This window comes from Megalops cyprinoides, chromosome 1 (assembly GCF_013368585.1).
Source record: "Megalops cyprinoides isolate fMegCyp1 chromosome 1, fMegCyp1.pri, whole genome shotgun sequence".
Taxonomy (NCBI): Eukaryota; Metazoa; Chordata; class Actinopteri; order Elopiformes; family Megalopidae; genus Megalops; species Megalops cyprinoides.
Window position 1 is genome coordinate 49,001,033 of NC_050583.1, and position 27,218 is coordinate 49,028,250.

Here is a 27,218-nt window from a genome sequence, read left to right on the forward strand (position 1 = left end):
TTTAATTTGTTTTAGACAATTCCTACAAGTGCCCCTGTTACAGATCCCATGATCATTCCAAGAGCAGCTCCCAGTGGCCCAAGTACAGCAGTTAGCACCACCCCCAACAAAGCTGCTATTCCTGCTGCTTTTGCTAGCACCACAACAGCACTGCGCACAGCTACCATTGCAACTGCAGCCATTACTAAGCCCAATACACACATCCTCACTCCGATAGCGTCCAATGGATGAGTAACAGCCAGAGATACAGTCACCAGTGCTGACACCCCCACTCCCACAGGTACTTCATTACCTGAGAGAACTCTCTCCAACAGTGGAAGCAGCCCCTTCATTGCTCTCAGTGCTTCTTTAACAGATCCAATTTTATTCCATAGCCCTGCTTCCTTTGCTGTTTTTAATGCATCTGCAACTTCTTTTCCTGCTTTGGAGATGGCAGCAGCATCAATAACGGCTGCTTCTCCATCTCTTTCTGCGATCACCATTCTCGTGGCGGCTGCTGCTGCAGTTGCTATGGTTGCTGCCCCACCACCAATCACTAAGCGACTCCATGGGCCAGACAGAGCTACCACAAGTCCTATCAGAACTGAAGAAATTAACACAAACAAAAGAAACTTTGCCCCACACAGTTTTTGTATTGCTTCTATTAAATCAACTATGGCAGTTATTAAATCTTTAATAGCTTGTAATACCCGCTCAAATATCCATAGCACTGAACCGCACAATGTCCCAAGCCCTAAACGACGAAAAAGCCACCCCAGCACACTTATTCCTGTAAATGCACCCAGCGCTATACTCAATAACATCCCTAGACCTGTAAACATCCCTAGCAACGCAGATAACCCAGCACCCAACAGTGAGCTGAGAATAAGTACTAACCATTTGCATAAACCTGAGCCATTGCCTCTCTTTGACGATGTGCTGGGTTCCTTCCTGGATGCGGTGAACTCCACACTCATGGGAAATAATTCAGCTAACACATTAACCTTTGCCTCAACTATTCCTTTCATTTCACGTATGAAATGAGTTAGCTTAGTCATTGCATTTATAGCCATCTTCACCACCGGTCCAAACAACCATAGCCCTGCAAAAATCCCGAGCCCCACGCCCACAACCAGGCATGCAAATGCACCTACCCTTGCACCTGCAGCAATCCATGCACCCATTACTAGCCCCATACCCGTAAACAGAAATGCATCTTCCACCAGCCACGTACCTATACCTAGCCACGCACCTAAAGCAAGCCATGCAACAAACCCTAGCAATGCACCTAACCCTAAATATGTACCCACCAGTAGCAATGCGCCTAGCCCCAGCCATGCAGCGAACATCTGTTCGGCAGTCACACTCTGCCCCGACTCTGCCCCCTCTATAAATTTGTGCATTTCTTTCCGTTTCGTCTGTAGATTCTCCTCAATCATCCTTCTCACAAGTACCACGTTTCCTTTTCCTTCCATTCTTCCTACTGCAACTGTTGATTGATGTATTTCAATTTCTGCAATAAAAAGAGAACTTGTCAAATTAAACAAAACTAAACAAAAAGTCTTACTGTCATCTCCAGTCACACAGTTGTGCCTCTGATAAACACTGATGTGATGCTCCTTTCTATTCGTTGGATCAGTGCTTCTTTGGTGCTGCTGTGATGGTTCTGCTGTGTGCACTGTGGTGTCCTCAAAAATACTTCCCAAATATGAATTTTAAGAAAGCAAAAATAACAGAAATACCTAGTATAAATTAAATTCATGGGCTAATTTGCTTCCAAAATTATTTCTTAAGGCAAGCATTGAAACTTCCACAGTAAGTTTGCATTGTCAGGGCACAGCTGATAGAGGTCCCGAGTTTGGGGGGCCAAAAGACAAGAGACACCTACACTCTGAAATTAATATTAATGCTCTTAAGAAAACCAGGTTTTGCAATACAGCTTCACAGATTCTACTTGTTCAAAAACAAGGACTCTGATAATAGTATGATATGAATATAATATTAAAATATACAGACCTGCAATAAAGCAACCAGATTGCTGTAAAAAAACACATCTGACCTGAAACTTATTATTAATAATAGATTATGATTAAATTCTGCATTCCAATCCCCTTTTTTTGCAATAACTTGCCTTAAAGGTGATGTTTCTTATGTCAGTGACCAAAATGTCTGGAAAGATGTCTGGGGGGGAAAAAGGAAAATAGTTTTTTATGAGACACATTAGTGATTTCTCTCAGAACACCATAAACATTTCCACAGATCAAGATGTCACTGGGACCATATGATTCAGCCCAGAATGGATGATGTTGTCCACTGCCCCTGAGGAAATGAGTTGTCACAAGGTATTTCAGGCCTTCTCAACAAGGTAATCTGGTCATAGTTCCATTGGAATTGTGGGTTATATCAGTAAACCTGTAACTCTATTGAAGCTAAAACTCAGGGGACCAGTAGACAAAACTTGCCAGATTCCAACTATGTCGTGTAAAGTGCTGATTTCAGACATATTAGCTAGAGACATAAAAACAAACCCCACATCCACTTTCTTCCTCTCCATTCACACCCCACTTCAAAATGTCTAAATAGCCACTGTTGTTATATAACATAATAATATTCAAATATGAAGTTGAACTGTTAGTCACCACAAACAATGTAAGTTATAACTATATAACTATATTTATAACTATATAACTATATGTAACTATATTTTTTAAAATCAAAGCTGAGAATGGATACACTCTAAACAACAATGCTGAAATAAAACAGACATAGCTACGAGACAAAGGTTCTTTAAATGCAGATTACACATTCTTTTAACTACTAAAAGAATACTGTAGTCTACATTTGAATAGACTTTGTTCTGTAGCTACGTCAATTTTATTCTGAGTAATTTAGCTGGTTCTACGCATAGACCTGTTGTTTCGCTGTGCTGACATCCAAAGCTACATTATGTCCCATCCAAGAGGGGAACATGTTGGAAAGGACTTATTATTTGTAAGTCTTAACTAAAAAAGCAAGATAAGTCTCAGCTACATAGCACTTACTAAAAAGCAAACTACTGCCAAGATAAGATGTCAATCTCTGTGTTTTAAGTTTTAATTTCAATTAAAAAAATTTCAATTTTCAATTCACCCCAAACATGTCAGGCAAGAGGGTGCATAGGCTAATATGTTAGGCTAAGATGTCAGCAAACAACCTGCATCAAGGACACATATTTTGCTGTCATTATGTCTAAAGATCACTAAGCTGTACATAAATATGTATATTGGTTTACACTGCCCACTGACCATTATTAGCCAGCCAAAACTGGTTGACTGTTGCTTGATGTGGCTTGCTAGCATACTACACGGTTGAATGTACTTAGCTAGCAAACGGTAGCTGTGATTTCATAGACAACAATTAGCAAGCCAGCCAGAAGACTAACTGCGAACTCCGCTTTTAACCTAAAGCAAAATATAATAAATTCCAGCAAAAAAGGGCCTATTCTTAAGACAACAGCTATGTTTGCTGGTAAAATAGCAAGATGACAGAGTAACACACACACACAAGCATCCCACTGCATAATATTCAGTGTTGACCCACCTTGTACTTTACTGTCAGTAATGTGATCTTGGTACACAGCAACATAGGGAATTCTACAGACAAAATTGCTAGTCAGTTGAGCAGATTACCCACATCCAGGTTCATGAGCCAAACGGGTAGATTGCAGCATAGTAAATAAAAATTCCAGTTTTTATTGTCAAATTACACTAAACGTGACAGACAGAACCAAAGTTTACTGTTTACGCTGCAAGCACACACGAGTGCATGCGACTGTGACTGACTTATTTGAAACAAACAGACGCATTTAAAGTACTGATTAATGTAGCATATAGAGAAATTAGTCTGTTTTTTAATCAAGCAACAGCGCTTGTCTGTAAAAAAAGCACGCACAACAAAATAGCACTGGTAAATTAACGCTCGATATTAGCGATAACTACTTGTACACTGGTTGAATAAACTTTTCATTGCATGGAACCCCTCCAAACTGTATGGTTCTCAAAAATGAAAAAAAAAAAACACCATAAACATCCAATTAAAGTGCACTTGTCACAGGTGTGATAAGCCCCTTTCTTACCATGCACATATTTAATTTAATTAACCTCCAAAGAACCATGGAAACAGCAGAAGTGTTAGCTACCTCACTATCAAGGTTAATAATGATGTAATATCACTTACCACTCTTTGTCGCGAGGCAAACAGCAACATTCAGGGAAACAGGGACATATAGATATCACACAATATTGATAGCTGGCTGGCTACTTACAGTTGTTGGCCATTGTGTCCATCATTCTTCAAATAACCTCAGCTTCTCTGTAAAGAAAATGATGCAGATCACAAAACATCCAAAGCCTAGCAACTCACCAGGAACCATGCAGGAATGACATTTGACAGTTTAAAATTCACCTTGCGTTTATTTAAAGGCATGTAGCAATACGACTGTTATAAACTAATCCAAAAAGTAAAAACAAGCAATAACATAATGCACATCTACCTGCTTAAGCATGAACACCAAGTATCAAGCTAATTAAATAGCTACATTGCCCATGAAGAAAAACTGTTCTGATGAAGAAGTAGTCACTCACAGTGGCATTCCGCTACAAGAGTGGGAATTTCCGTTAAAGTCCGATGAAAATCATTGAAACTGCAATGCAAACACGAACCCTCCGACAGTCCGTCGCACTCCAGCGTCTGCGCTTTAAGAGCTTCTTATCACGTGGTGCAAGTCGATGCAGTGTGCTGTGGCGTTGGGTGTGTCGAGTATGGAAACTCCCATAACTCCCCCAACTCAAAAATAAAATGAATAATGCACATCGTCAACGAGGAATTTGATGCTTGCGAGTCACGCATCTTACCTCACAGGGACACCCAATTTAAAACAAATGGAGGAAATTTAAGTAATGAATTCTGTATAAAAATGTACTGTTTGCGCGTGTGTGTGTGTGTAACTGTGAACTCCGCTTTTAACCTAAAGCAAAATATAATAAATTCCAGCAAAAAAGGGCCTATTCTTAAGACAACAGCTATGTTTGCTGGTAAAATAGCAAGATGACAGACAAACACACACACACAAGCTGTCAGTAATGTGATCTTGGTACACAGCAACATAGGGAATTCTACAGACAAAATTGCTAGTCAGTTGAGCAGATCACCCACATCCAGGTTCATGAGCCAAACGGGTAGATGGCAGCATTGTAAATAAAAATTCTTATCGCGGGGTGCAAGAATTCTGTATAAAAATGTACTGTTTGCGTGTGTGTGTGTGTGTGTGTGTGTGTGCGTGCGCGCACGCGTGCGTGAAAAGAGGCAGATATGCATACAATGATTAACCTTCATTAACTTAAAAAGAAAATCAGCTTCACGGATACATGTAAAGATACTCAGCAAGGCATGTCTGAAGAGTTTTTAACATTATATTATATTATTGTCATTTAGCAGACACTCATGTCCAGAGCAAATACATGTAGGTTACAATTTTATCCATCTATACAGCTGGATATTTACTGAGGCAATTGTGGGTTAAGCATCTTGCCCAAGGGTACAACATAACTGTCCCAGCAAGGAATGTTGTCTGGAAATCTTCGACGGAAAGCACCAAAGGGTTTGCAAGACATGCATCCAGCAAGGAACATTTGAAATGCAGTGCTCTCTGGAAGGAATACTGTGCTCATAGTGCCACAGCAGCTGAGGTCTCCACACTTGTCAATGAGGGGCAACTGGCAAGGAATCCCTTATATCTGAGTGCGATTGACCTGGCAATCTGCCCCAAATACTGCTATTTCATATTATGGCCATGATGCACAAACACGTGGAAAAGGTAAGGTAGGGAATCGTTCGTATCTAGTCAAAACGCCACTATATTGTCACTTGCAGGATCAAAAAAAAAAAAAATTATTATGCAATAATAGGCATGCAGGATGATAACCTACTGTTTTACTATATAAAAAGATTTGCCCCCTTGCCATTTTTAGCTGCCCCTCAGTCACTTCATCCTGGCGCCAGCCCTGCCACACTGCCACTCTTTTTAGGTTATAGATATAAATAAAGCAATCTATAGAGTAACGTAAGTAAAAGTTTGGGGACATTGTGGACCAACAGAGCAGCAGCATTGAGAATGAGCTACAGGGGTTTGGTCACACATATAGGGAGGGCAGTGCGGAGGGAGATGTACTAGTCTCGGTCAGAGAGAATCAGGCCCTCAAGCCTGACCCAGCACTTTAGCTGCAGTTGTCTGTGCACTGACAGAGAGAATTTATGATATGTGTGTGAGTAATGTAGCGTTTTGGGGGCTGAAATCTATTTTTCTGTACTTTTTGAGTAAAAGCTTTGGAGTGTGTGACCTTCTTTTCTTTATCGAGGTAACTCCCCTCGCCAGTAACTCCTCATCCCTCTGGGTGTGCTGTGCTCCTGCCTTTCCTCTAAATGCTCTCATTTCCCTTCAGACAAAGCATTTTGATGTGCTGTGACTCAGACTGAAACTGAAAGTATTTGATAGCTCATATTGACATAGCAGCCATTTAGTAAACCACAGGAAATGCTGGCTTGAGTGTCTGCCAACAGTGGGAAAAAAAGGTCACAGTGAAGGTTAACTGAATTTAACAGGGAAAGGAGAGAGAAAGGGGAGATGGTCTTTATAAACTTCCATCCCAATGCATTGAACAAGCGCGTTAAAAATGGAGTAAGTATTTAGAGTTAGCCCATGTGCAAGTTTTGATTTCTCCTTTGTTGAAAATCAACCAAACTGTGAGAAAAAGTTCAAAAGATCTAGCCTTGCTATGGGGATAAAAGAAAAGGAAGAAATGTATTACATTACATTTTGTTTTATCGCACACCATTACTCAGAGCAATCGATTTAGATTGCATACCATCCAGTCTTACATTTGGGCATTTACTGAAGTACTTCCGTTTCAGTACTTTGCTCAAAGGTACAACAGCAGTGCACCAAATGAGAATAAAGTATTTACCTTTAAGTTACAAGACTTAACACTACACCACACCACTGCCTAGCGTGCCAAGTATATGTAGTTTGTCAAGTATATGTAGTTCTGTCTATTGTGGGTGACGGAAGCAATGGCAATTTGATCACTTTTGAAAATCATTTTGTAAACAGCCACAATGCAATTCATGAGAATGCTATGTTCAAAAAGCTCTGAAAAGATCCAGGTGAAAAGGACTCTTAAGGAGTTAGTGGTCAGGCTCTGTGTATGTATTTAAGGTGGTCACCAGCACAGCAACAACCAATGAACCCACATAAGAGCATGGGGTCAGCCGCACGCAATCCTTCAATACACACACAAGCACATACACGTGCACACACACACACTCGCCATGACTATTTTTCCACACTACAAGTCCCACGGTGCAATGGGGGCAAATGCCATGAAAGGATAGGCGCATGCTCCTGACGCTGTCTGAGTAACTCGTAGGCACTCACAAAAGTCCTTGAGTGAGATCAATGAGGGGAACCTGGCTGACCTACCCACACATTAACCCTGGTGGAACAAAGATGGGTTTGAGCTCTGGCCAGAGCAGGGAGAGTGTGTGAAGACAAAAGCCCAGTGTACAGCTGGGGATTCTAAACTGGGTGGAAAAGGGGGGAAGCATCAAGAAAAAATACAAAAAAAGTACATTGATCATGCCACAGGAGTGCTGAGGGACAGATTGGGTATTTCAGCTTCCATGGTCCATGCGATTATATACTTCACGAATACATACAGTATGTTTCCATTGATTTGAGTCTCACAAATTATAAATATTCTGTTTTTTTCCCCCAAAAATACACATCCAGAATGTTGTGACTCACGCATTTCCTTTAAATGGCTGAACAATCCTGAAAAAAGAAGCATTTCAAAGTGTGACAAAATGTTGTCCTTTGTGTTAGCATATTTTTAACATCATATTGTTGTAATTTGATATCAGAATAAATCAAATTAACAATCACACAATGTTCTGTGCATTTCTACTGTTGCTATTACTTCCCTGTCTCTTACATCCTATATGCCAACCCTGCTCTAGCTGTTTCACTGATGCACGTATATGCATGTGGGTCATGTATAGAAGCAAAGTGAGTGCTTCCACCTAGTGGTGAAAAAGTGAAAACAACACTAGGGAGCACCATTTTCAGTTTTTTTTTTTATCAACTCTTCTTAATGTATTTATTTATTAATGTATGTATTATTTATTAACCTTTCAGTCTTCATAAGGGCATAAACAGGTATGTATTTATATGCTTAAAAAACCCAGAGTCATTAATACATTTTATTCTATTACACCAATCACAGTCATCCTTATGACTATGGTTGGTTTCTGGGTCATGGAGACGGTGAATAGTTCCAAGCATTGACATTCACGGCATAGAGCCATCATTTCCATTGCTTGCCAAGCACTTTCAATAGTAAGTTGATAAAATAACAGAATTTTTTAAACATTTAATACATTAGTCATCATTAATATAGTAAATAGTTCTTTTTGTTTGTGCTCAGCATTAACTGTTAATGTTTATCTTAATTAATAGTTATGACCAAAGGTAGCTTAGCCAACTATCGAAGCTAACATTCCCATTTCACTGATGAGTTTCAATCAAATCACTTTTAGTTATTGACATGTTACATATTAAGTTGTTCTGGTTATCAACAGATTTATGATTACAGTTTGCTGCACTGCTACCATGTTAGTACACCTGATTAAAATTAATGTGACTATATTTGGCTAACCTGATATTAGCTAGTTAGCTTGCTAGTTTTAGATAAACTATGAGGAAAAACGAGAATGTGTTCTTGATGAAATACATTTCATTGACATAACCTATCTGTTGTTTGCCAATTAATTTGTGGTGAACATCACCCACGGTGAGAGAGGCTGCCCTGAAACAACAAGTGCCCATTGCATTTTATTCAGGAAACAAAATGAACAGTCTTTGTGTGTGAGTAGGGCTTATTTACTCTGATATTTACTTTGACCCAGTATGGATAATTCAAAAAGGCACTCAGGTTCATTATACTATGAGGGAGGAGACATGGTTCCATCTATAAAATATTTTTTTATTAACAAAGTTGATCAAAGATAGAAAACAATTAGATAAAAATGGGGAGGTTATAAAAATACCATACAAGCACTTATTGATAAAAGCTACAACATACACACACTAAACCAAAGCAATGACAAGGCTGGCAGAACAATGACCAGGCTGGCTGGTGGTTATTGAGGCTGGTGGAGCAATGATGAGGCTGTTGGAGCAACCAGGCTCCCCTACCATCCATAGCTTGAAGCTGGAGCTGCAGGTGTGCAAGCAATGGACAGACCAAGTATGTCCATGTCAACGAACAAGGTGCTTGGTGGTGGCTTGGTCGTCACAGCCATAGGTGCTGAAGGATATTTGGTCTTCTTTGCCTTTCTGCTCTGGCTCTTGCTACCCGTAGTCAATTGGCTTTCCCTCTTTGCAGCTCTGATACTCTTGCACTCTATCCGTAACCTCAGCCTGATGTACCTAGTGGTATTTTTTTTTCAGATCATGGCATGAGGGAAGCCTGCTGTCCAGGAGCATGGCCTCTCTTTCCAGCAATGCCGCTGCATTGGGGAGCTCCATGAGGGAAACACTCGTCCTCGCCCGGAACAGCTGCTCTACTTTACTGACGAGATCAAAGGCCTCATCGGATGGCTGGTAAAGAGCACCCCTCTTGAACTCTTTCAATCGCAGTAAAATACTGCATTCTCCATCAGGACTCTCATTGTTGTCTGTAATTGCAACCTGGTATTTCTCACAAACTGTAGAGTTGCTGATGACCTTCTTAACAATGTAGCCTGCGAGGTGGTACAGGACACAGGGGTCTGCTTTTGTTAATTCAGATGCTGGCTCCATCAGCTGCTTGGCTCCATCAGCTCCTCCACCCTCAGATCAGGGCTACAGAAGCTCTCATTTGTGTCCTCTAAGGAAGTCCTCTAAATGGTCACCATCATCCTCCTGGTAACTTCCAGTTTTCACTATCGACAGGAACAGTCCAACTGTAATCACTCGCAGTGCATAACTGAATTCCACTGGAGTTGGGACAGGATTCCTCTGTCTAACACAGCTGAAGGTGTTTTCCAGGCAGTCTTGCGTGAATCTGCTTGTCAACACAAACTTGTGTCCCTGGCTCAGCATGTCTTGCTGGATTTCCAGTATTGTTGACGTAGCCATCACCACTCCAGTTTGTACTGGTCTCAAGGCCACAAAATAAATGGATCATGTCCTGTAGGAAGTTGATGGCCTTTTGATATTCTTTTGATGTTCTCCTAGTTTGAACTTGCTCAGGGCTGTGACGACATGGCGTGAGGACATAAGGTCAAACCAGTGGTCAACTTGCTCTAGGAATCAACATGTTGTGAGGTACAATTGGGGGGCGTTGTTCCTCTTCCACCAGGTACCTCAGGCCAGCACTTGTTGCCTTTCTGAAGACATGCATCGCAGAGCTCACCTTAATTTAAAGTGGCTGGGCTGAAGTATGTTCCTGGACAGATCTGGAGCAATTTTTAAAGCCATCCCCTCTTGAAATGTTACCAGATCCTGTAATAGACCCATGTAAACTTCGCTGGATGCAAGTTTCTCATTTTCAACCACATCTGGTGGAATCATGAAAGTCTGTCCACGGACCAGGACCCTTTTCAGATTCTTTACCAAATGGGTGACATCTTGCATGAAGTATAGCCTCCTGTGGGATTGGACTGGATGTGGGACTGATGTTTGATTGTAGTCCACTCAAAAGCCCTATTAGGGCTACCCATGTCTGTCATGACATTCACCAGGTGAAACCCTACAGAGGCTGCTGTTTCTATTATGTTAAGAATGATTGGCCGGTATACTGCCCCATCAGTGGAATTACCACTGTAGTGGTATGCTACTATCTGTTTCCACCGTGTGGTGATTCCTGCCAACATAAACACACAGGCATGTGTTGCAGCTCCTGTGTGACCGGGTAGTGTTTTCAGTTCTTCCTTCAGGTCTTCCTGACTGGCTCCTGGCTGACTGGCTCCTGGATCACTGACTTCTGGTTCACTGACTACATGCTCACCGTCTCCTAGCATATCCCTCTCATTCACCTCACAATTGCCACAATCCGTGACCTCTCTTCCCTCAGTTTCTCCCTCAATCTCTGTAATAACAATAAGGCGTTGTTGTTGTTACATGGCGGGAGTGTAGGCTAGACATGAAATGATTTGAAATGAGAAATATTATTAAATATTATTATGAGTTCACATGTATCATACCGAAGTTTGTTGTAGCACAATAGGTATGGTCGCTGGCCATTGCAATCACCATTACCAATGCTGGTGGGATTCTCAGTGAAGGGGCCTTCCTCCTCTTAGGCCTAGGGAGACCTACAAATATGGTGGGAACAGCATCACCCCTCAACTTCAGTTGGCCTTTTTTTGGGGCAATGAATTGTTCCTCCTCAAAATGTGCCTGCAGAGAGGCTTGCAAGTTCAGTTTCCATATATATTCCACTCATGTTGACAATCTACCACTGGATAATTCATAATTCATTCCATTCCGAGGTAAATCACAGAAATGACCAAACAGAATAGTTCTCTAAAAACGTTTACAATTTGCGATGGTACTGGTCATGGGGATATGCAAATAGTTAGAATAGAATAGAATAGAATAGAATAGAAAGCCTTTATTGTCATTATACAAGTACAATGAGATTTAAAGCTTCTCTATACAGTGCACACATAACTTACACATAGAAATAAAATAGAAAAGAAAATAAAACTATAGTAGAATATAAAAACTATAAAAGTATAAAATATAAAATTACTAACAACTGTACATAAACTCTGCAAAGGTTGTGCTAAAGTGACTGAGTGGCTAGATATGCAGTTTGGAAGGAGACAACTAAAACAGATTGTGCAAAAGGGCAGTTAACAGGTAGTTATGGTATAATAGTGCAAATCTGCTATGATGAGTCAGTGCAAGTTCTTAGCAGCTTTGTGATGGTGATGACATTGCCAGTGGTGAGCGGGCATGTCAGTTCTTAGTGCAAACTGGAGTTGAGTATGGAGACAGCTCTTGGGAAGAAACTGTCTCTGAGTCTGTTTGTTTTTGCTGATATGGCTCTGTAGCGTCTGCCCGATGGCAGCAGGTTGAAGAGGTGGAAGCCGGGATGTGTGTAGTCCTTTATGATGCTTCTGGCCCTGCCTAGGCATCGGGAGTTGTAGATGGTGGTTAAGGTAGGTAGAGGGCAGCCAATAATCTTTTGTGCGGTGTTGGCTACCCTCTGCAGTCTGTGCCTGTCAGCTCCTGTGCAGCTTGAGTGCCACACTGACACAGCGTAGGTCAGCAGGCTCTCAATGGCTGATCGGTAGAAGGATACCAGCAGGTCAGTGTTGAGTTGCTCTTTCCTGAGCACTCTCAGGAGAAAGATGAGGAGGCAGCGCCAGTGTCCAAAGTCGGCTCAACACTCAACATTGAAGTAGAGTGAGTCCAGGGGACTGCCGATTTTTCCAACATTGTGGCTAATTCATTAATGTAAATGTTGAACAGCGTTGGGCTCAAGCTGCAGCCCTGTCTCCCCACGCCCCTGAGTGAAGAATTGTTTATTTGTTTCCAATTTTAATTGCACATTTATTTTTTGTGTACATTGATTTGAATACATCATAGGTTTTACCCCCTACACCACTTTCTAAAAGTTTATACATTAAACCATCGTGCCAGATTGAATAAAAAGCTTTTTGGAAATTGATAAAGCAAGCAAATATTTTGCTCTTGTTTTGGTTGATGTGTTTATCTATTAGGGTGTGTAGGGTGTAAATATGGTCACCTGTTCGGTGATTTGGTAAAAAGCCAGTCTGACTCTTACTCAAGACATTGTGCTCACTAAGGAAGTAGAGGAGTCTTGTGTTTATAATACTGCATAGAATCTTCCCCAGATTACTGCTCACACAAAAGCTTCGGTAGTTGTTTCTCCACTTTTAAAAATAGGGGTAATGAGTCCTTGATTCCAGATTCCAGAAAATAGCCTAAACTCAGAACCAAATTGAACAGTTTTAGGATGGCCATCTTGAGTTTGTCATCTGTGTATTTCAGCATTTCATTTAAAATGCCGTCTGGTCCACAGGCTTTTTTAGGCTGCAGGGCCTGCAGCTTTCCCACTAATTCTTTTTCTGTAACGGGCAAGTCCAGAGGATTCTGGTTGTCTTTAATTGCAAATTCAGGATTTTTCAATTGTTTGTATTCTGAGTTTCTCAGAATGGTTCTCCCATATAACCCCATTTTGAATAGCTAGTTCCTCTTGATTGGGTTATTTGAGGGAATTCCAATTATCCCCGAAGCTGTTGGAATTTAGGGACTCCTGAATTACAGTCAGTTGGTTATTTATGTGTTGTTCTTTTTGGTTCTGAGTGCTTGCTTATATTGTTTTAGAGTTTCACAATAACTGAGGTGCAGATCCTGATTATCTGGTTGTTTGTGTTTTTGATTGGACAGTGTTCTGAGTTTTTCCTAATGGTTTTACAATCAGTATCAAACCATTTTTCTTGTTTCACATTTTTTGGTTTATTTTTGGATAATTTCAGATTGGATATTAAGGCAAATTTTTCAAAAATATAATTTATGTGTAGTACTGCCAGGTCTGTTCCTTGTTTATTGTGAGGGTATGTGGTGACCAGAAAGTTATCTAAGTGTGATTGCATTTCTTGATTTTGAATTGTTTTCTGGTACTCTTCTTTACCATTTTGGGCCCATCTGTAAGATTTCTGAATGTTGTATGGCTTACTGGGCTGTGTGTAGGTGTTGTTAGTTTCTGTCCTTTTCAAGTACACAGTAATTTGACTGATCAGACAGAGAAGTTAGAGGCCTGACTGTGAAGGCTCTGAAAGAGAATGGATCTATATCTGATCGCATAATAAACAGTGCTGTTGCCAAGAGGTGAGCTGTATGTGTATCTCCCATAAGAGTCCCCTCTTAACCTACCATTGACGATGTACAGACCCAGTGCTCGACAGAGCCGCAAGAGCTGTTTTCCATCTTTGTTGCTGTATCTGTCATAGTTATTCCTGTAGGAATACATGGGGAAATTAAGGTGGTTCTGGATGATGATCTGGTCAGCTGCATCTGTGCTGATGAAGTTGTCAGAACTCAGGCAGGGACTCAAGCGCAGACAGAGAAAACAGGGCACACGGGTTTAAGTCCAGAGGGCAATCCAGAATCGAAGTCAAGGCAAGCAGAGTCAAAAAACCAGAACAGACACAGCGACCAAAACCACAGGGCAGGAACGAGGAGCGAAGTTCGGAAAACAGGCAAGAAAACAGAACCGGCAGGTAGACACGACGAAAAGGCAAACAGCGAGTAACGACACAGTGAACCGGGACAAACCAGCAACGAGACAAGACGCAAGCAGGACTTAAATAGGGCAAGGCTGATGAGAAGACGGGATGCAGGTGTGCAGGCAGGCAGGTGAAGACAGTCAGGCAATCAGGTGGGCGGCGACAGGGCGGAGAGCAGGGCAGGAACACAGGGAAAAACAAAAGCACATGGACAGGGAAAACAAAATAGCCGGCTAAGACGCCGCAGTGCTGACAGAAGTCCAGAAGTCCCTCTCCGGTCCTGGCATTCAGATCTCCACAGATCAGCACATTTCCCTGGGCATGGAAATGGCAGATGTCCTGTTCTAAGTCAGTGAACATATATTCATTAAAATAAGAAGATTCTGAGGGAGAGATGTAAATGGCACATTTACATATACAAATAATACTTTTGTGGAGATGGTTCCTTCCTTAATTTTTAACCAGATGTGGAATTCCGCTTTTTTGACAACTTCTACTGATTGTATTAGATTTGATTTAAACCAAATTAATATACCCACTGAATCCCTGCCTTGTGTGACTTTGTTTAATTTGACCGAGCATACTACGAGTTCCTTGTAGCCTGAAGGACAACCAGTCCAACTCAGACAACTCTACCTGTTTTATACCATGTTTCCTGTAAGATTAGTATGTCTATGTCTAAAGTCAAGGTTTCTGCTCTTCAGACCAAGTGTTGAAGACTTTAGGCCTTGGATGTTCCACATCTAAGTGATTTCATTTTTGTTTTTGCAGATTTTGACATTTGTCCTTTTTTAAGATGAGACAAACTCTGTTTATGAGGAAAATTATGTTCAGTAAAGTAATAACAGGGAATAATTACAATAATACAATAAACAATAATTAGGCCTATTATTATTACAAATATATAACATCAATATTTTCATGCAGCCTGAATGGAATCAAAAGGTGGTTAATCATACAAAATAATTTTATCTGAATACAAACCACGTATCATTCTTTTAACATTTTGACATACAGAGTTTTTGGTAAACCCAGAGATTTTGAAAGTTCTCTGGCTCCTTACCACATTACCTATTCCATGAGGCGGGAGCAGATAAGGCTCAGCATGTGCTGAATGTCTGCCAGTTAACTGGGGGTAGGGGCTGCTGGTCTGCAGATGGCCTGGCGCTGGGCTGCAGGGGGTGGGCCTGATCTGAGTGGGCTGTGTCCTGGGGGGTAAGTGTCCGCGCCGTGGCTGAGGGATCCTGGGCTGACCGTGCTGGGGTGGCTCCATCGGTGCGCGCTGGAGCGGGTACTGTGGTGTGTGCTGGTGTGGCTCCATTGGTGGGTGCTGGGGTGGGTACTGCGGTGGACAGTAGACTGGTCCTGGTCGGGGCATCCTAGCTGATTGTCTTCGGGCAGGACCAGAGGTATGTGACGCTGGTCTCTGTGTGCTGGGGGGGTCATCTGTCGCTGCTGAGGGGGGTGGCTGGATCTTTTCCCAGGGCAGCATTCTTCAGTGCCTTTGCAAACATGGGAACCACTTCTTTGTACAGGTGTATGTGGTCAAACAGGCTGTCAGGGCGCAGGGCACACTCTCTAGAGATGACCGCATTCACCTTATGTATTGTTGCTGGGTAGAAATATCTCTCTCTCTTTCTCTCTTTCTCTCTCTCTCTCTTTCTCTCTCTCCTCATTACATTATTTAGCAGACACTCTTACACAGAGCAACTTACAAAGGTTACAGTTCTTTACGATGTTATCCGTTTATCCAATTTGCACAATGCAATGTGACAGTGTCTAGTTAACTAGCTGTTAATTTACTTATTGAACGGGTCACCTTAGCCATCATCTCAACAATTGCCCCCCCCCCCCCCCCCCCAAGAGATTTGGCAGGAGCCGCCACTGAATTGTACATACATACTTCAATCATTCATTGCCAAAGACAATTCATGCCAATTTTTGTACATGCTTAGGTCATGGCTGGCTACTTTTATTTTATTTTATTAAGCTCAAATGTATCACGGGAATACTCTCTTCAGGCTTTGACGCGAGTTCTCATTTTCCTCTTCTTTCATCGCCGTCAGATTTTGTGAAGTCCAGCAACCATTGGAAATGAATGACTTCCGGCCGCTTTGTCGTTTGTTGTCGCTGCCGGTGTGAGCGCAGGGTAACCCTATGGTCACACGACACAAGTGCCCTTGTCACTTATGGGCGTTCCTGGCTTGTGATTACTAGGTTACAGAACTAATCAAAATGTTGCATCATTTGTTTCAGCAACATGTGTCATGCTGCCTTCCCTCCCATTGGTAGTCGCTGTGTCGCATCGCTCAGTATTTACATGAACATAGACCTCTAGTCTATTTTAGCCCCGCCCAGCTGGCTTTGCAACGGCAACTTGTGTCTTATCGCTGTAAATCGCCAGCTGTCATTGAAAATGAATGGCAGCCGGTCGCTTTATTTCTCTCCTGTGCCATCCGTGTGACCATAGGGTAAGAATCCAGTACCACTGTGTTTGGTTTAGTTACTTTGAAATGTGTGGTGCCGATTGGTGCCGTAGCAAGATAAGCATCTTTGCAGGGGTGGAGCCAGACGTAAACATTAGGGGCTTAGCCCAAACCTAGGGGGTTTGATAATGATTGATAAATATCATTTTCACCATCTTATATATCACCATCTTTAATAAAATGTTCATATTTTTTTACCTGACATAATCTAAGTTAGCTTAACTTCAGGACAGTAACTTTATGTTATCTTAAAACAAGTATAACTTATTGTCATAGGCCTATATTAAATTCATCATGTTCATAAGAGTAAAATATTCTAAAATAACTTCACACCTGTGAAATGTTATTCCCTGTTGCTTGGGTTTTGGCATTTCCTCCGTTAGAACATCCAAAAGCAGCACAAAAGTCTGGCATTTTCTACTGTGTGAACGAGTCAGAACGCTTCTTCAGGTAAAGTTGCCACCTTTGATTTGTGAAAAACTGGGACACATGGACCATTTTCATTTTCCCTGGGGGGGGGGGTCAAACCATATTTGCAAATATACTATGTTGTAGGATTGCCTCTCTTACCTATATTTGTCCTGATGCAGACATTCGGAAAAGTCTTCTCTTTTCACCCAGTCTGAGCTGTACGTTGTAAATCGTTTTTATTTGACACTGGTGACTCGTCAGCAGGGGCGGAGCCGATGGCTCATTGCAGAGGGGGCGAGTAGTAGTAGACCAGTAGTAGGCCCTATTATAGGCTGTATGGAGATGCAAGACAAATCCAAGTGGAAACGAGACGGAAGGGCGGAATGGAGAGAAATGCGGATTTCAGCACACCTCATTGCGTGAGACCATGTTTAAACACCGCAGCTCTGTCAGCAGTGATGGCGATGGGGAGAAAAACAAGACAGCCACACCCTCTGATGCTGCTGAAGTTGAACCACTTTCTGTGGATCTCGGCTGAGGTTGACTCCTCTTGAAAAACGTTCCTACGTCCATAGTTAGCTAGCTAACTACTAGCAAGCTTGCTCACTGAGGTGACAGACTGAATGAAACACAACACACAAAAGTTCATTTGTTTCCTTCCGTCCATCCTATCATGCTAGTAACCATGAGTAACCATGGCTTCTGATTTTGAATAAAACCCTACTATATTTGATAGTGATGAAATTGAGTTATATATCTCATGGTCTTAAGATAAATAAATGTTTGATATTCCAGGATTTCTCTCTGCTGAGAACAAAGCCCAAAAGTGTTATTTTATGCAGATGTAAAAACATGAAAAGTAAAATTGTCATTTCATATTTGACACTGTGATTTGTGAGAGGAACAATTGTTCTTCTATGTCACTATAACAGCTGTGTCTTTATTGTGCTGAGTCAATATTTTTGGTGATTAGCTAATGTTTCTGGTAACTAAGGCTTAGGAATACTGTTTACTGTTGTATAATACCTGTCAACTCTTCAGTTGTCATATTAACTTTTTTTTGATTGGTGTAATAGAATAGAATGTATTAATGAGTCTGGGTTTTTGAAGCATATAAATACATACCTGTTTATGCCCTTATGAAGACTGAAAGGTCTATCATGCATTTGATCATTCTTTGAAAATATATAAATACATTGTTCCGTAGGGTTGTTTTCACTTTTTCACCACTAGGTGGAAGCAGTAACTTTGCTTCTATACATGACCCACATGCATATACGTGCATCAGTGAAACAGCTAGAGCAGGGTTGGTATATAGGATGTAAGAGACAGGGAAGTATTAGCAACAGTAGAAATGCACAGAACATTGTGTGATTGTTAATTTGATCTAATTTTAACATCAAATTACAACAGTAGGATGTTAAAAATATGCTAACATGCATAAAATGCTTCTTTTTTCAGGATTGTTCAGCCATTTAAAGGAAATGCGTGAGTCACAACATTCTGGATGTGTATTTTTGGGGGAAAAAAACTGAATATTTATAATTTGTGAGACTCAAATCAATGGAAACATACTGTATGTATTCGTGAAGTATGTAATTGCATGGACCATGGAAGCTGAAATACCCAATCTGTCCCTCAGCGCTCCTGTGGCATGATCAATGTGCTTTTTTTGTATTTTTTCTTGATGCTTTCCCCCCCTTTTCCACCCAGTTTAGAATCCCCAGCTGTACACTGGGCTTTTGTCTTCACACACTCTCCCTGCTCTTGCCAGAGCTCAAACCCATCTTTGTTCCACCAGGGTTAGGGTGTGGGTAGGTCAGCCAGGTTCCCCTCATTGATCTCACTCAAGGACTTTCGCAGGAGCCTACGAGTTACTCAGACAGCGTCAGGAGCGTGCACTTATCCTTTCATGGCATTTGCCCCCATTGCACCGTGGGACTTTTGTGGAAAAATAGTCATGGCGAGTGTGTGTGTGTGTGCACGTGTATGTGCTTGTGTGTGTATTGAAGGATTGCGTGCAGCTGACCCCATGCTCTTATGTGGGTTCAGTGGTTGTTGCTGTGCTGGTGACCACCTTAAATACATACACAGAACCTGACCACTAACTCCTTAAGAGTCCTTTTCACCTGGATCTTTTCAGAGCTTTTTGAACATAGCATTCTCATGAATTGCATTGTGGCTGTCTACAAAATGATTTTCAAAAGTGGTCAAATTGCCATCACCTCGAGAACTACATATACTTGACACGCTAGGCAGTGGTGTGGTGTAGTGTTAAGTCTTGTAACTTAAAGGTAAATGCTTTATTCTCATTTGGTGCACTGCTGTTGTACCTCTAAGCAAAGTACTGAAATGGAAGTACTTCAGTAAATGCCCAAATGTAAGACTGGATGGTATGCAAATTAAATAGATTTCTCTGAGTAACGGTGTGCGCTAAAGCAAAATGTAATGTAATGTAATACATTTCTTCCCTCTCTTTTATCCCCATAGCAACTCCAGATCTTTTGAACCATTTTTCCCAGTTTGGCGATTTTTCAACAAAGGAGAAATAAAAACTTGCACATGGGCTAACTCTAAATACTCCATTTTTAATGTGCTTGTTCAATGCATTGGGATGGAATTTTACAGACCTTCTGCCCTTTCTCTCTCCTTATTTTGTTAAATTCAGTTAACCTTCACTGTGACCTTTTTTTCCACTGTTGGCAAACACTCATGCAAGCATTTCCTGTGGTTTACTAAATGGCTGCTCTGTCAATATGAGCTATCAGATACTTTCAGTTTCAGTCTGAGTCTGACCGAGACTAGTACATCTCCCTCCGCACTGCCCTCCCTATATGTGTGACCAAACCCCTGTAGCTCATTCTCAATGCTGCTGCTCTGTTGGTCCAGGCCCGGCGCCAGGATGAAGTGACTGAGGGGGCAGTTAAAAATGGCAAGGGGGCGAATCTTTTTATATAGTAAAACAGTAGGTTATCATCCTGCATGCCTATTTTTGCATTTCTTTCATCCTGCAAGTGACAATATAGTGGCGTTTTGACTAGATGCGAACAATTCCCTGCCTTACCTTTTCCACGTGTTTGTGCGCCATAATATGAAATAGCAATATTTGGGGCAGATTGACAGGTCGATCGCACTCAGATATAAGGGATTCCTTGCTAGTTGCTCCTCATTGACAAGTGTGGAGACCTCAGCTCCTGTGGCACTATAAGCACAGTATTCCTTCCAGATTCCTTCCACTGCATTTCAAACGTTCCTTGCTGGATGCGTGTCTTGCAAACCCTTTGGTGCTTTCCGTCGAAGATTTCCAGTTAGAGAAGCCGGTTTCAGTGAAGGCTTTGTCGGCATTAGCACTAGACCCAATACTAAACTTCCAACATGCAAAGCAAAAGGCAACATCAGCAACTACTGAATATTCCAGCCACTCCCTTAAATTAAACCAGCTTCTGCTAAACAAGCATTTTTGGGTATTATTAAAATTGTATTGATTTTCAGAGGCTGAACCTGAGATGTCACATACAAGAATTGTCCTCTTGGGAAATACTGGTGTTTGTGTGAGACTGAGGGTTTTGATTAAACATGGGGGTTTGAAACAATTTGTTACCTGGAGTTAGTAACACATTTTAATGTGTCTGACTAAATACCCTGAAACAAGTAAAATCACATTGGTCTCATATTCTCTCTGCCCTCCTGATAGGTCCTTCTTCCTGATCGTGCCTCTGGTTCAGCAGCCACTGTGAGCGGCCACACACTACTGAGAGAGCCCATCACCCCTGCGTCACAAGAGGTAGGCTACCATACAGCAGGGGCAGTTCCAGCTTTTTTATTGTTTTCTATGTCAATGGCAAGCATATTTAGTTACCGCTTTTAATTGTATGTCCAGTTTTCTTCTTTTTTCTCTCTGCCATGTATTGTTCCTTTTGATCCATCATTCCCATGTTTACATAGAATATACACTGCCAGCTTCAATCACTGGGCATCTATCACATTAAGTTAAACAACTGCAGTTTCCATAAATTTTCACATTAATGAGAATGATCACTACATTTGCTAAAGCCAGAGTATGTCATTGACTTAGTACTCAGTGTTCCCACAGTGCTGTGAAGCAAATGAAATACGAGCAGTTATGAGATACCATGCTTTCATTATCAGGAATTCTCCACAATGAAGAGAGGAGGAATGCCAGAAGACACCAGAAAACCAAAAGAAGAGTCAAGGAGGGATGATCTCCAAGGACTTGTCAGGAGACTGGGACTTGAAAGCTACTACCCAAGTAAACTAACGACATCACCCATAATGACGATTGATAAATTTTCACTGCAGGAGGCAACGGTGAATACAGAGGAAGACTTAGCATTTGTTTTCCTCCATAAGGTATTGGTATTAGACTACAGAGCAAGACAGGTGACCTTAAAAGATGAGATCATAGGGTCAGCTGATTCAGAAAAGGCCCCTGTTACAGGACATTCAAGAGAAGATAACTGTGATATAATGAGCTATATCAGTCGAAAGAAGAAACAGTCAAACAAACAGGCAAGTATTCATCCAATGGATGTTCAGATGGCCGTGTTTCATTGTGCAGACATTTTTTTGAGGCAGGACATGATGACTAAACTCTCTGCCTGTCAGTATGCACTGCCCCTGCTGGTGCCCGATCCTGCCACCGGAGATGTAGAGGTCCCTCTGTGGGGGTTTCGACAGATTAGAAAGAGCTGGAAAACCATTGGAAGCGCCAATGAAGTCATCATCAGAAGCATGCCAGTTTACTCTGTATACACGCCAATGGTAGCATTCTTTAGGGCTGGCACCTTTTCCTGTTCTAAGTCTCAGCTCTTAGATGCTCTCATCCACTCACGTCATGACACGTTCTTCCATAGGCACTGTCCTAGGAAGCAGTAGAAACTCCTTGCTAATGGATGGAGTTGTTGAAGTCGCCTGGTATTGTCCTGGTGGAAATAGTGATGACAGGTTTGAAGACTGTGTTGCATTTTGCAACCTCCATGGTGATGCAAGAGAACATGAGAGGCAGCGAGAGTTCCTTGTTGAGACTGCATCTGTCAATGTCTGCATGCTGGAGGACTTTGATGTTGATGCCCAAGGACATGACATCATTCCAGGGTTTATTAAATCTACCAAGCCTCTGATCTTTCTTCTTGAGAAAGAAGAAATCAGTCTGACCTACATGGCTGAAAAGCAGTTTAAAATTGGCTTGAAGGACAGAAATCAAGCTGAGATCATTAAAGAGCTTACAATGGCAATTAAACATTTTCTGAACAATTCAGGTCCCGCATTTAATCTGGTGGAGGTTGCTCTCTCCTCTGGGTTCAGAGTTGATGAGAATATCAAAGACTGCCAGAAAGGAAAGGCCAAAGCTGAGAATTTAATGAAGGAGTTTGAGGGGATGGAATTCCCAAAAATAAAAGAGATACTGCTGCCTCGTCAGGGAAAACCATGGCATGAGTGGTGCCAGAAGAGTAGAGATCTGCATCATCTACATGGGAATATAACACAAACTCAGAGCGAAATACACCAGAGCATGAGGTCATTGCGGAGGGACCAGAGAGGCTTTGCACTCAGCAGCTTCTTGAGGAAATTTATAAGAGAACTAGAATCCAACAACGAAACACAGAAGTTGTACTTTCTTAAATGGCTTGCAAGCTTTCTTGATAAACACTTTGAGAGCGAACTGTCAGGGCTTCACAAGAGTTATCATAACAAATGGTCAGAGGTGCTAGACTTAAAAAAGAAGCACAAAAAACCAGGTGATTTGAAGGAAAAACAAGAGGAGCTGGAGAAAGTGTCTCAGCAACTTAGCGATGCAACATGTGGCCTTGAGCACCTTATGAGAGAAATGGGTCAGCTCTATGAGGCCTGGGAGTCCCAGCCTGGGGGATTGAAGAAAGAAGGAATAGATATTTCTTCTCTTCCTGCACTGGCTGCAGACCTCATGATCTCTGGGCATCCAGTGGAACTGATGGATGGTGATGCTGCCCATGTCCCCTTGCAGTGGATAAGTGCAGTTCTGGGCAAGGTCCATGAGAAATTGGGAGATAAGCAAGTCTTTGTTTTATCAGTTCTGGGCATTCAGAGTACGGGGAAATCTACGATGCTCAATGCCATGTTCGGCCTGCAGTTTGCAGTGAGTGCAGGAAGATGCACCCGTGGAGCTTTCATGCAGCTGGTCAAAGTTGCAGAAGAGCTAAGAAAAGAGCTGGGGATTGACTACATTCTTGTTGTTGATACTGAGGGGCTTCGGGCTCTAGAGCTAGCTGGTAAAGCAACTGTTAGTCATGATAATGAGTTGGTAACATTTGTCATCGGTCTTGGAAACTTGACCCTGATTAACATATTTGGAGAAAATCCTGCAGAAATGCAAGACACGCTTCAGATTGCCATCCAAGCCTTCCTCAGAATGAAGAAGGTGAAGCTGAACCCCAGCTGCATGTTTGTTCATCAGAACGTTTCAGACATCTCTGCAGGAGAGAAAAACATGGAGGGAAAGAGGCGTCTGCAGGAGAAACTGGATGAGATGACTTGTTTGGCAGCCAAGGAGGAGGAATGTGACATGGAGTGCTTCAACAATGTGATTGAATTTGATGTGGAAAGGGACGTCCATTACTTTGCACAGCTCTGGGAAGGAAGTCCACCAATGGCTCCCCCAAACCCACGATACAGTGAAAATATTCAGAAGCTCAAGCAGGTTATTTTGTCTGTTGCAAAAAAGAGAAATTTAAACTTCTCTGAGTTTCAGATGCGTGTTAATGATTTGTGGGAAGCTCTTCTGAATGAGAACTTTGTTTTCAGTTTCAAAAATACATTCGAAATTGCAGTGTACAGAAAGCTGGAAAATGAGTTTGGGAATTGGACATGGACTCTCAGGAGTGCCATGCTATCCATAGAAGACAAACTTCATAACAGCATTGAAAATGGGTCATTGGAAACTGTAGAGAGTAGTACCTTAAGGCTGGAAGTTAAGGGTACCTATGATACTATTAAGACTGAGATGGAGACGTACTTCTCTGAAGACAAAAACAAAGACATTCTTGTTCAGTGGAGAAACAGAATTGTAGCAAACATTGAGAGCCTTCACATTGACCTGATAAATGAAACCAGAAGAAAACTGAATGAGATCATTCAGCAGAAGGCTGCTTGTAAAGAGTTGGATGACAGGAGAATTCAGTATGAGAGTGAGCTGTACAACAGAAGCGAAGAGTTAGCCCTCAAATTGAGACAGGAAAGCCACAATGAACACAAGATGAAGGAAGCGTTCGACTCAATGTGGGAAAAATGGGTTGCAGGTGTGAGATCAAAAGTCCCGGCCATTCAAGACATCAACATAGAGGAGGATATCAAAGAAATCCTGCAGTTGTATTTTGAACCTGCTCTGGTTGACTCTCGCAGCATGTCAGGTCAGTCTGAACACGTACCACAGAATGCCACAAAAATCCGAGCATTTTTGATGGACCAGCTCTGTAAAGGCAAGAAATATTTTAAATCAAAGCGCAAAGAAAGACATGTGTCTGAGACTCAATTCAGAACAATGTCACAAAATCTAGTTAGACAAACTATGAATTTCATTCTGGAGAAACCAGTTGCTAAAATGGGTTACAATAAAAGTTACATACAGGAAATTGTAAAAATGGTAAATGACACACTTTCAGAGTCTGAACTCATTGATTATTTTAAAAGGGAAGACAGGCTAGATCTGCTTTTGAGTGTATGTAATACAGCTGCAATTGAATTCAAAACACTTCACAAACATTTCAGAGATGCAAATGACCCTGTGGCTCACCTGAATAGTAAGAAAGAACATTACTACAAGATCTTCAAGATGCACTGCAAAGGCAAAGCTTCCACAATTGTACTGGCTGACATTGTGTTCAGCAAGCTGAAACCATCCATCTTACAGGCTGTATATGACAAAACTGCCATTGATGTGGCTGGAAAGATGAGGGCTGATTTCTCAGAATTCAGTGGCAACAGGTCTAACATGGAGAAGCACTTCTTGAAATCACTGGCAGAGGAAGAGAACTTTCAGAAGGTCATAGAATACATTAAGGACCCAAGGTCATACTTTGAAAATTACATCAGAAAACGTGTGACACACTTCATTACGACAGATCACAGTGTCATCAAGATCTTAAAAGACAACTTACTGCAGAAGCATAGCTGTGTTGCTGCAGCAATGCAAAATGACACAAAACCTGTGAAAACTATAACATGTGAAGATGAGAACAAAGACAATGTTTATGAGGTTGGAGGTCAGGGTGTGTGGACCTGGCTGGAGTCATTTTCCAAAAGTTTGACCAATGAGCTAAAATTCTCTGTGACAGAACTAGAGGGACTCAAATTTGATGACATCCACGACTTCACTGTTCTCGAAAAAGAAATGGAAAAGAAACTTAACTCAGTCACTGAGGAGCTGGACGCGGAGCTCAGCAGTGTGTCTTCTATCAGAATGGAAATGTTCAGGGAAGGACCAGACAGGATCCTGATAAAGCAGCTGTGTGATTGCTGCTGGGTTCAGTGCCCCTTCTGTGCAGCCATCTGCACCCACTCCATGAAGGACCATCCTGGAGACCACAGCGTCCCTTTCCACCGGCTTAAAGCAGTGAATGGGTGGAAATATAGAGGTACAGAGAATTTTTGTCTCTATATTTGTACAACTGTGGTTTCAAGTGATAAGACGTTTTATCCTGTTTGGAATGAGGAAAGGAGCATAGCCTACAAAAGCTATAAAACTGCTGGTCCACAGTATGCCTGTTGGAGTATCACCCCTGACAGCTCTGAGCTTCCCTACTGGAAATGGCTGGTGTGCACATTTAAAGATGACTTTGAGAGGCACTACAAATATAAATTCCAGGGATTGGGTATAATTCCCCCAGCATGGAAGGCCCTCACCAAAGAGGACGCTATTAAGAGCTTAGAGCTCGTTTAAGGCTTGGAAGGCTTAAAAAATGGCAGTGAAGTACTACACTAGTTTCCACTGGAAAATAAGATATTCAAAGGTAAAAGTTACAAACTTATTATATTCATTCCAGTTGTCAGAATCAAAGAGAAAGTAATGTGGACTTTGCAACTAAAGAAAAAAGAAATATTTCAATGAAAGATTTATACAACCATAAGATGTTTCATGCCCTTGACAACATTTCTTTTGGAGGAATCCTAAAAATGCTGTAGTGACCGCTTTAAAATGTTTTGCATACACTGGTTAAATATTGTAGTCTTTCCTTTACAAATGGAAATCAAGTGACTTTTTTCTTTGACTTTTTAACAAGGGAATTAAATTTGTGTTGCATAATGTGTTAAACTGCTGTTAATGTTCACTGGTAAATAAAAACATCTGAAACTTAACTTTACAGCCAATCTATAGTGTGGTGCAGTTGCATCAGAATTTGAATTTATGTCTAAGATGTGACAATATTTAGGTACTGCAATGTATACCTTTTTGCCAGTTTCTTGACAGGCTAACTATTGCTAGTTTAGATATACAATATGGTGTTACATGTTTTCTTTTGTTTTTAACTTCTTTGAATAGGTTTGTATTAACGGAACCATTGATGTACGGCATTTATGAATTTATATACTGTATTTATGGTTTTTCATTTATTGATTGGAATTTTTACATGTTGTATCCATTTTGTCATTTTAAATTTCCTGTGGGATAAATTCTTTGTAATGTTTCAGGTATTTCATGATTACTGCACTGCAATTAAAGCATTGTATAAATTATTTCAGTCTTTAACTAATCCTTATTATTTTGATTAAGTTTGTCATTTTTATTGTGCTTGTAAGATTTTAGAATGTTTGGAATTTTTGAGTTTGAAGACTACTTTGAAATGCAAGATTGAAATACATTTGAATGATCTACTGCTACTTACACACAGCCAAATTCAGCTCAATAAAAACATACTTTGAAACAAATATTATTATTCTCCTATTCTCCTATTTTGTGTGTGTGTGTGTGTGTGTGTGTGTGTGTGTGTGTGTGTGTGTGTGTGTGTTTGC

General features: G+C 41.3%; 1 protein-coding gene across 1 annotated transcript; it reads left to right on the forward strand.

Moving 5' to 3' along the window:
* The first annotated feature begins 21,506 nt into the window (after window positions 1-21,506).
* Window positions 21,507-26,148, forward strand: LOC118790030 (interferon-induced very large GTPase 1-like). The gene is given in 3 exon segments (XM_036546865.1): window positions 21,507-22,097; window positions 22,099-25,416; window positions 25,465-26,148. Coding segments are annotated over 3 exon segments (4,593 nt in total).
* The last annotated feature ends 1,070 nt before the right edge of the window (window positions 26,149-27,218 follow it).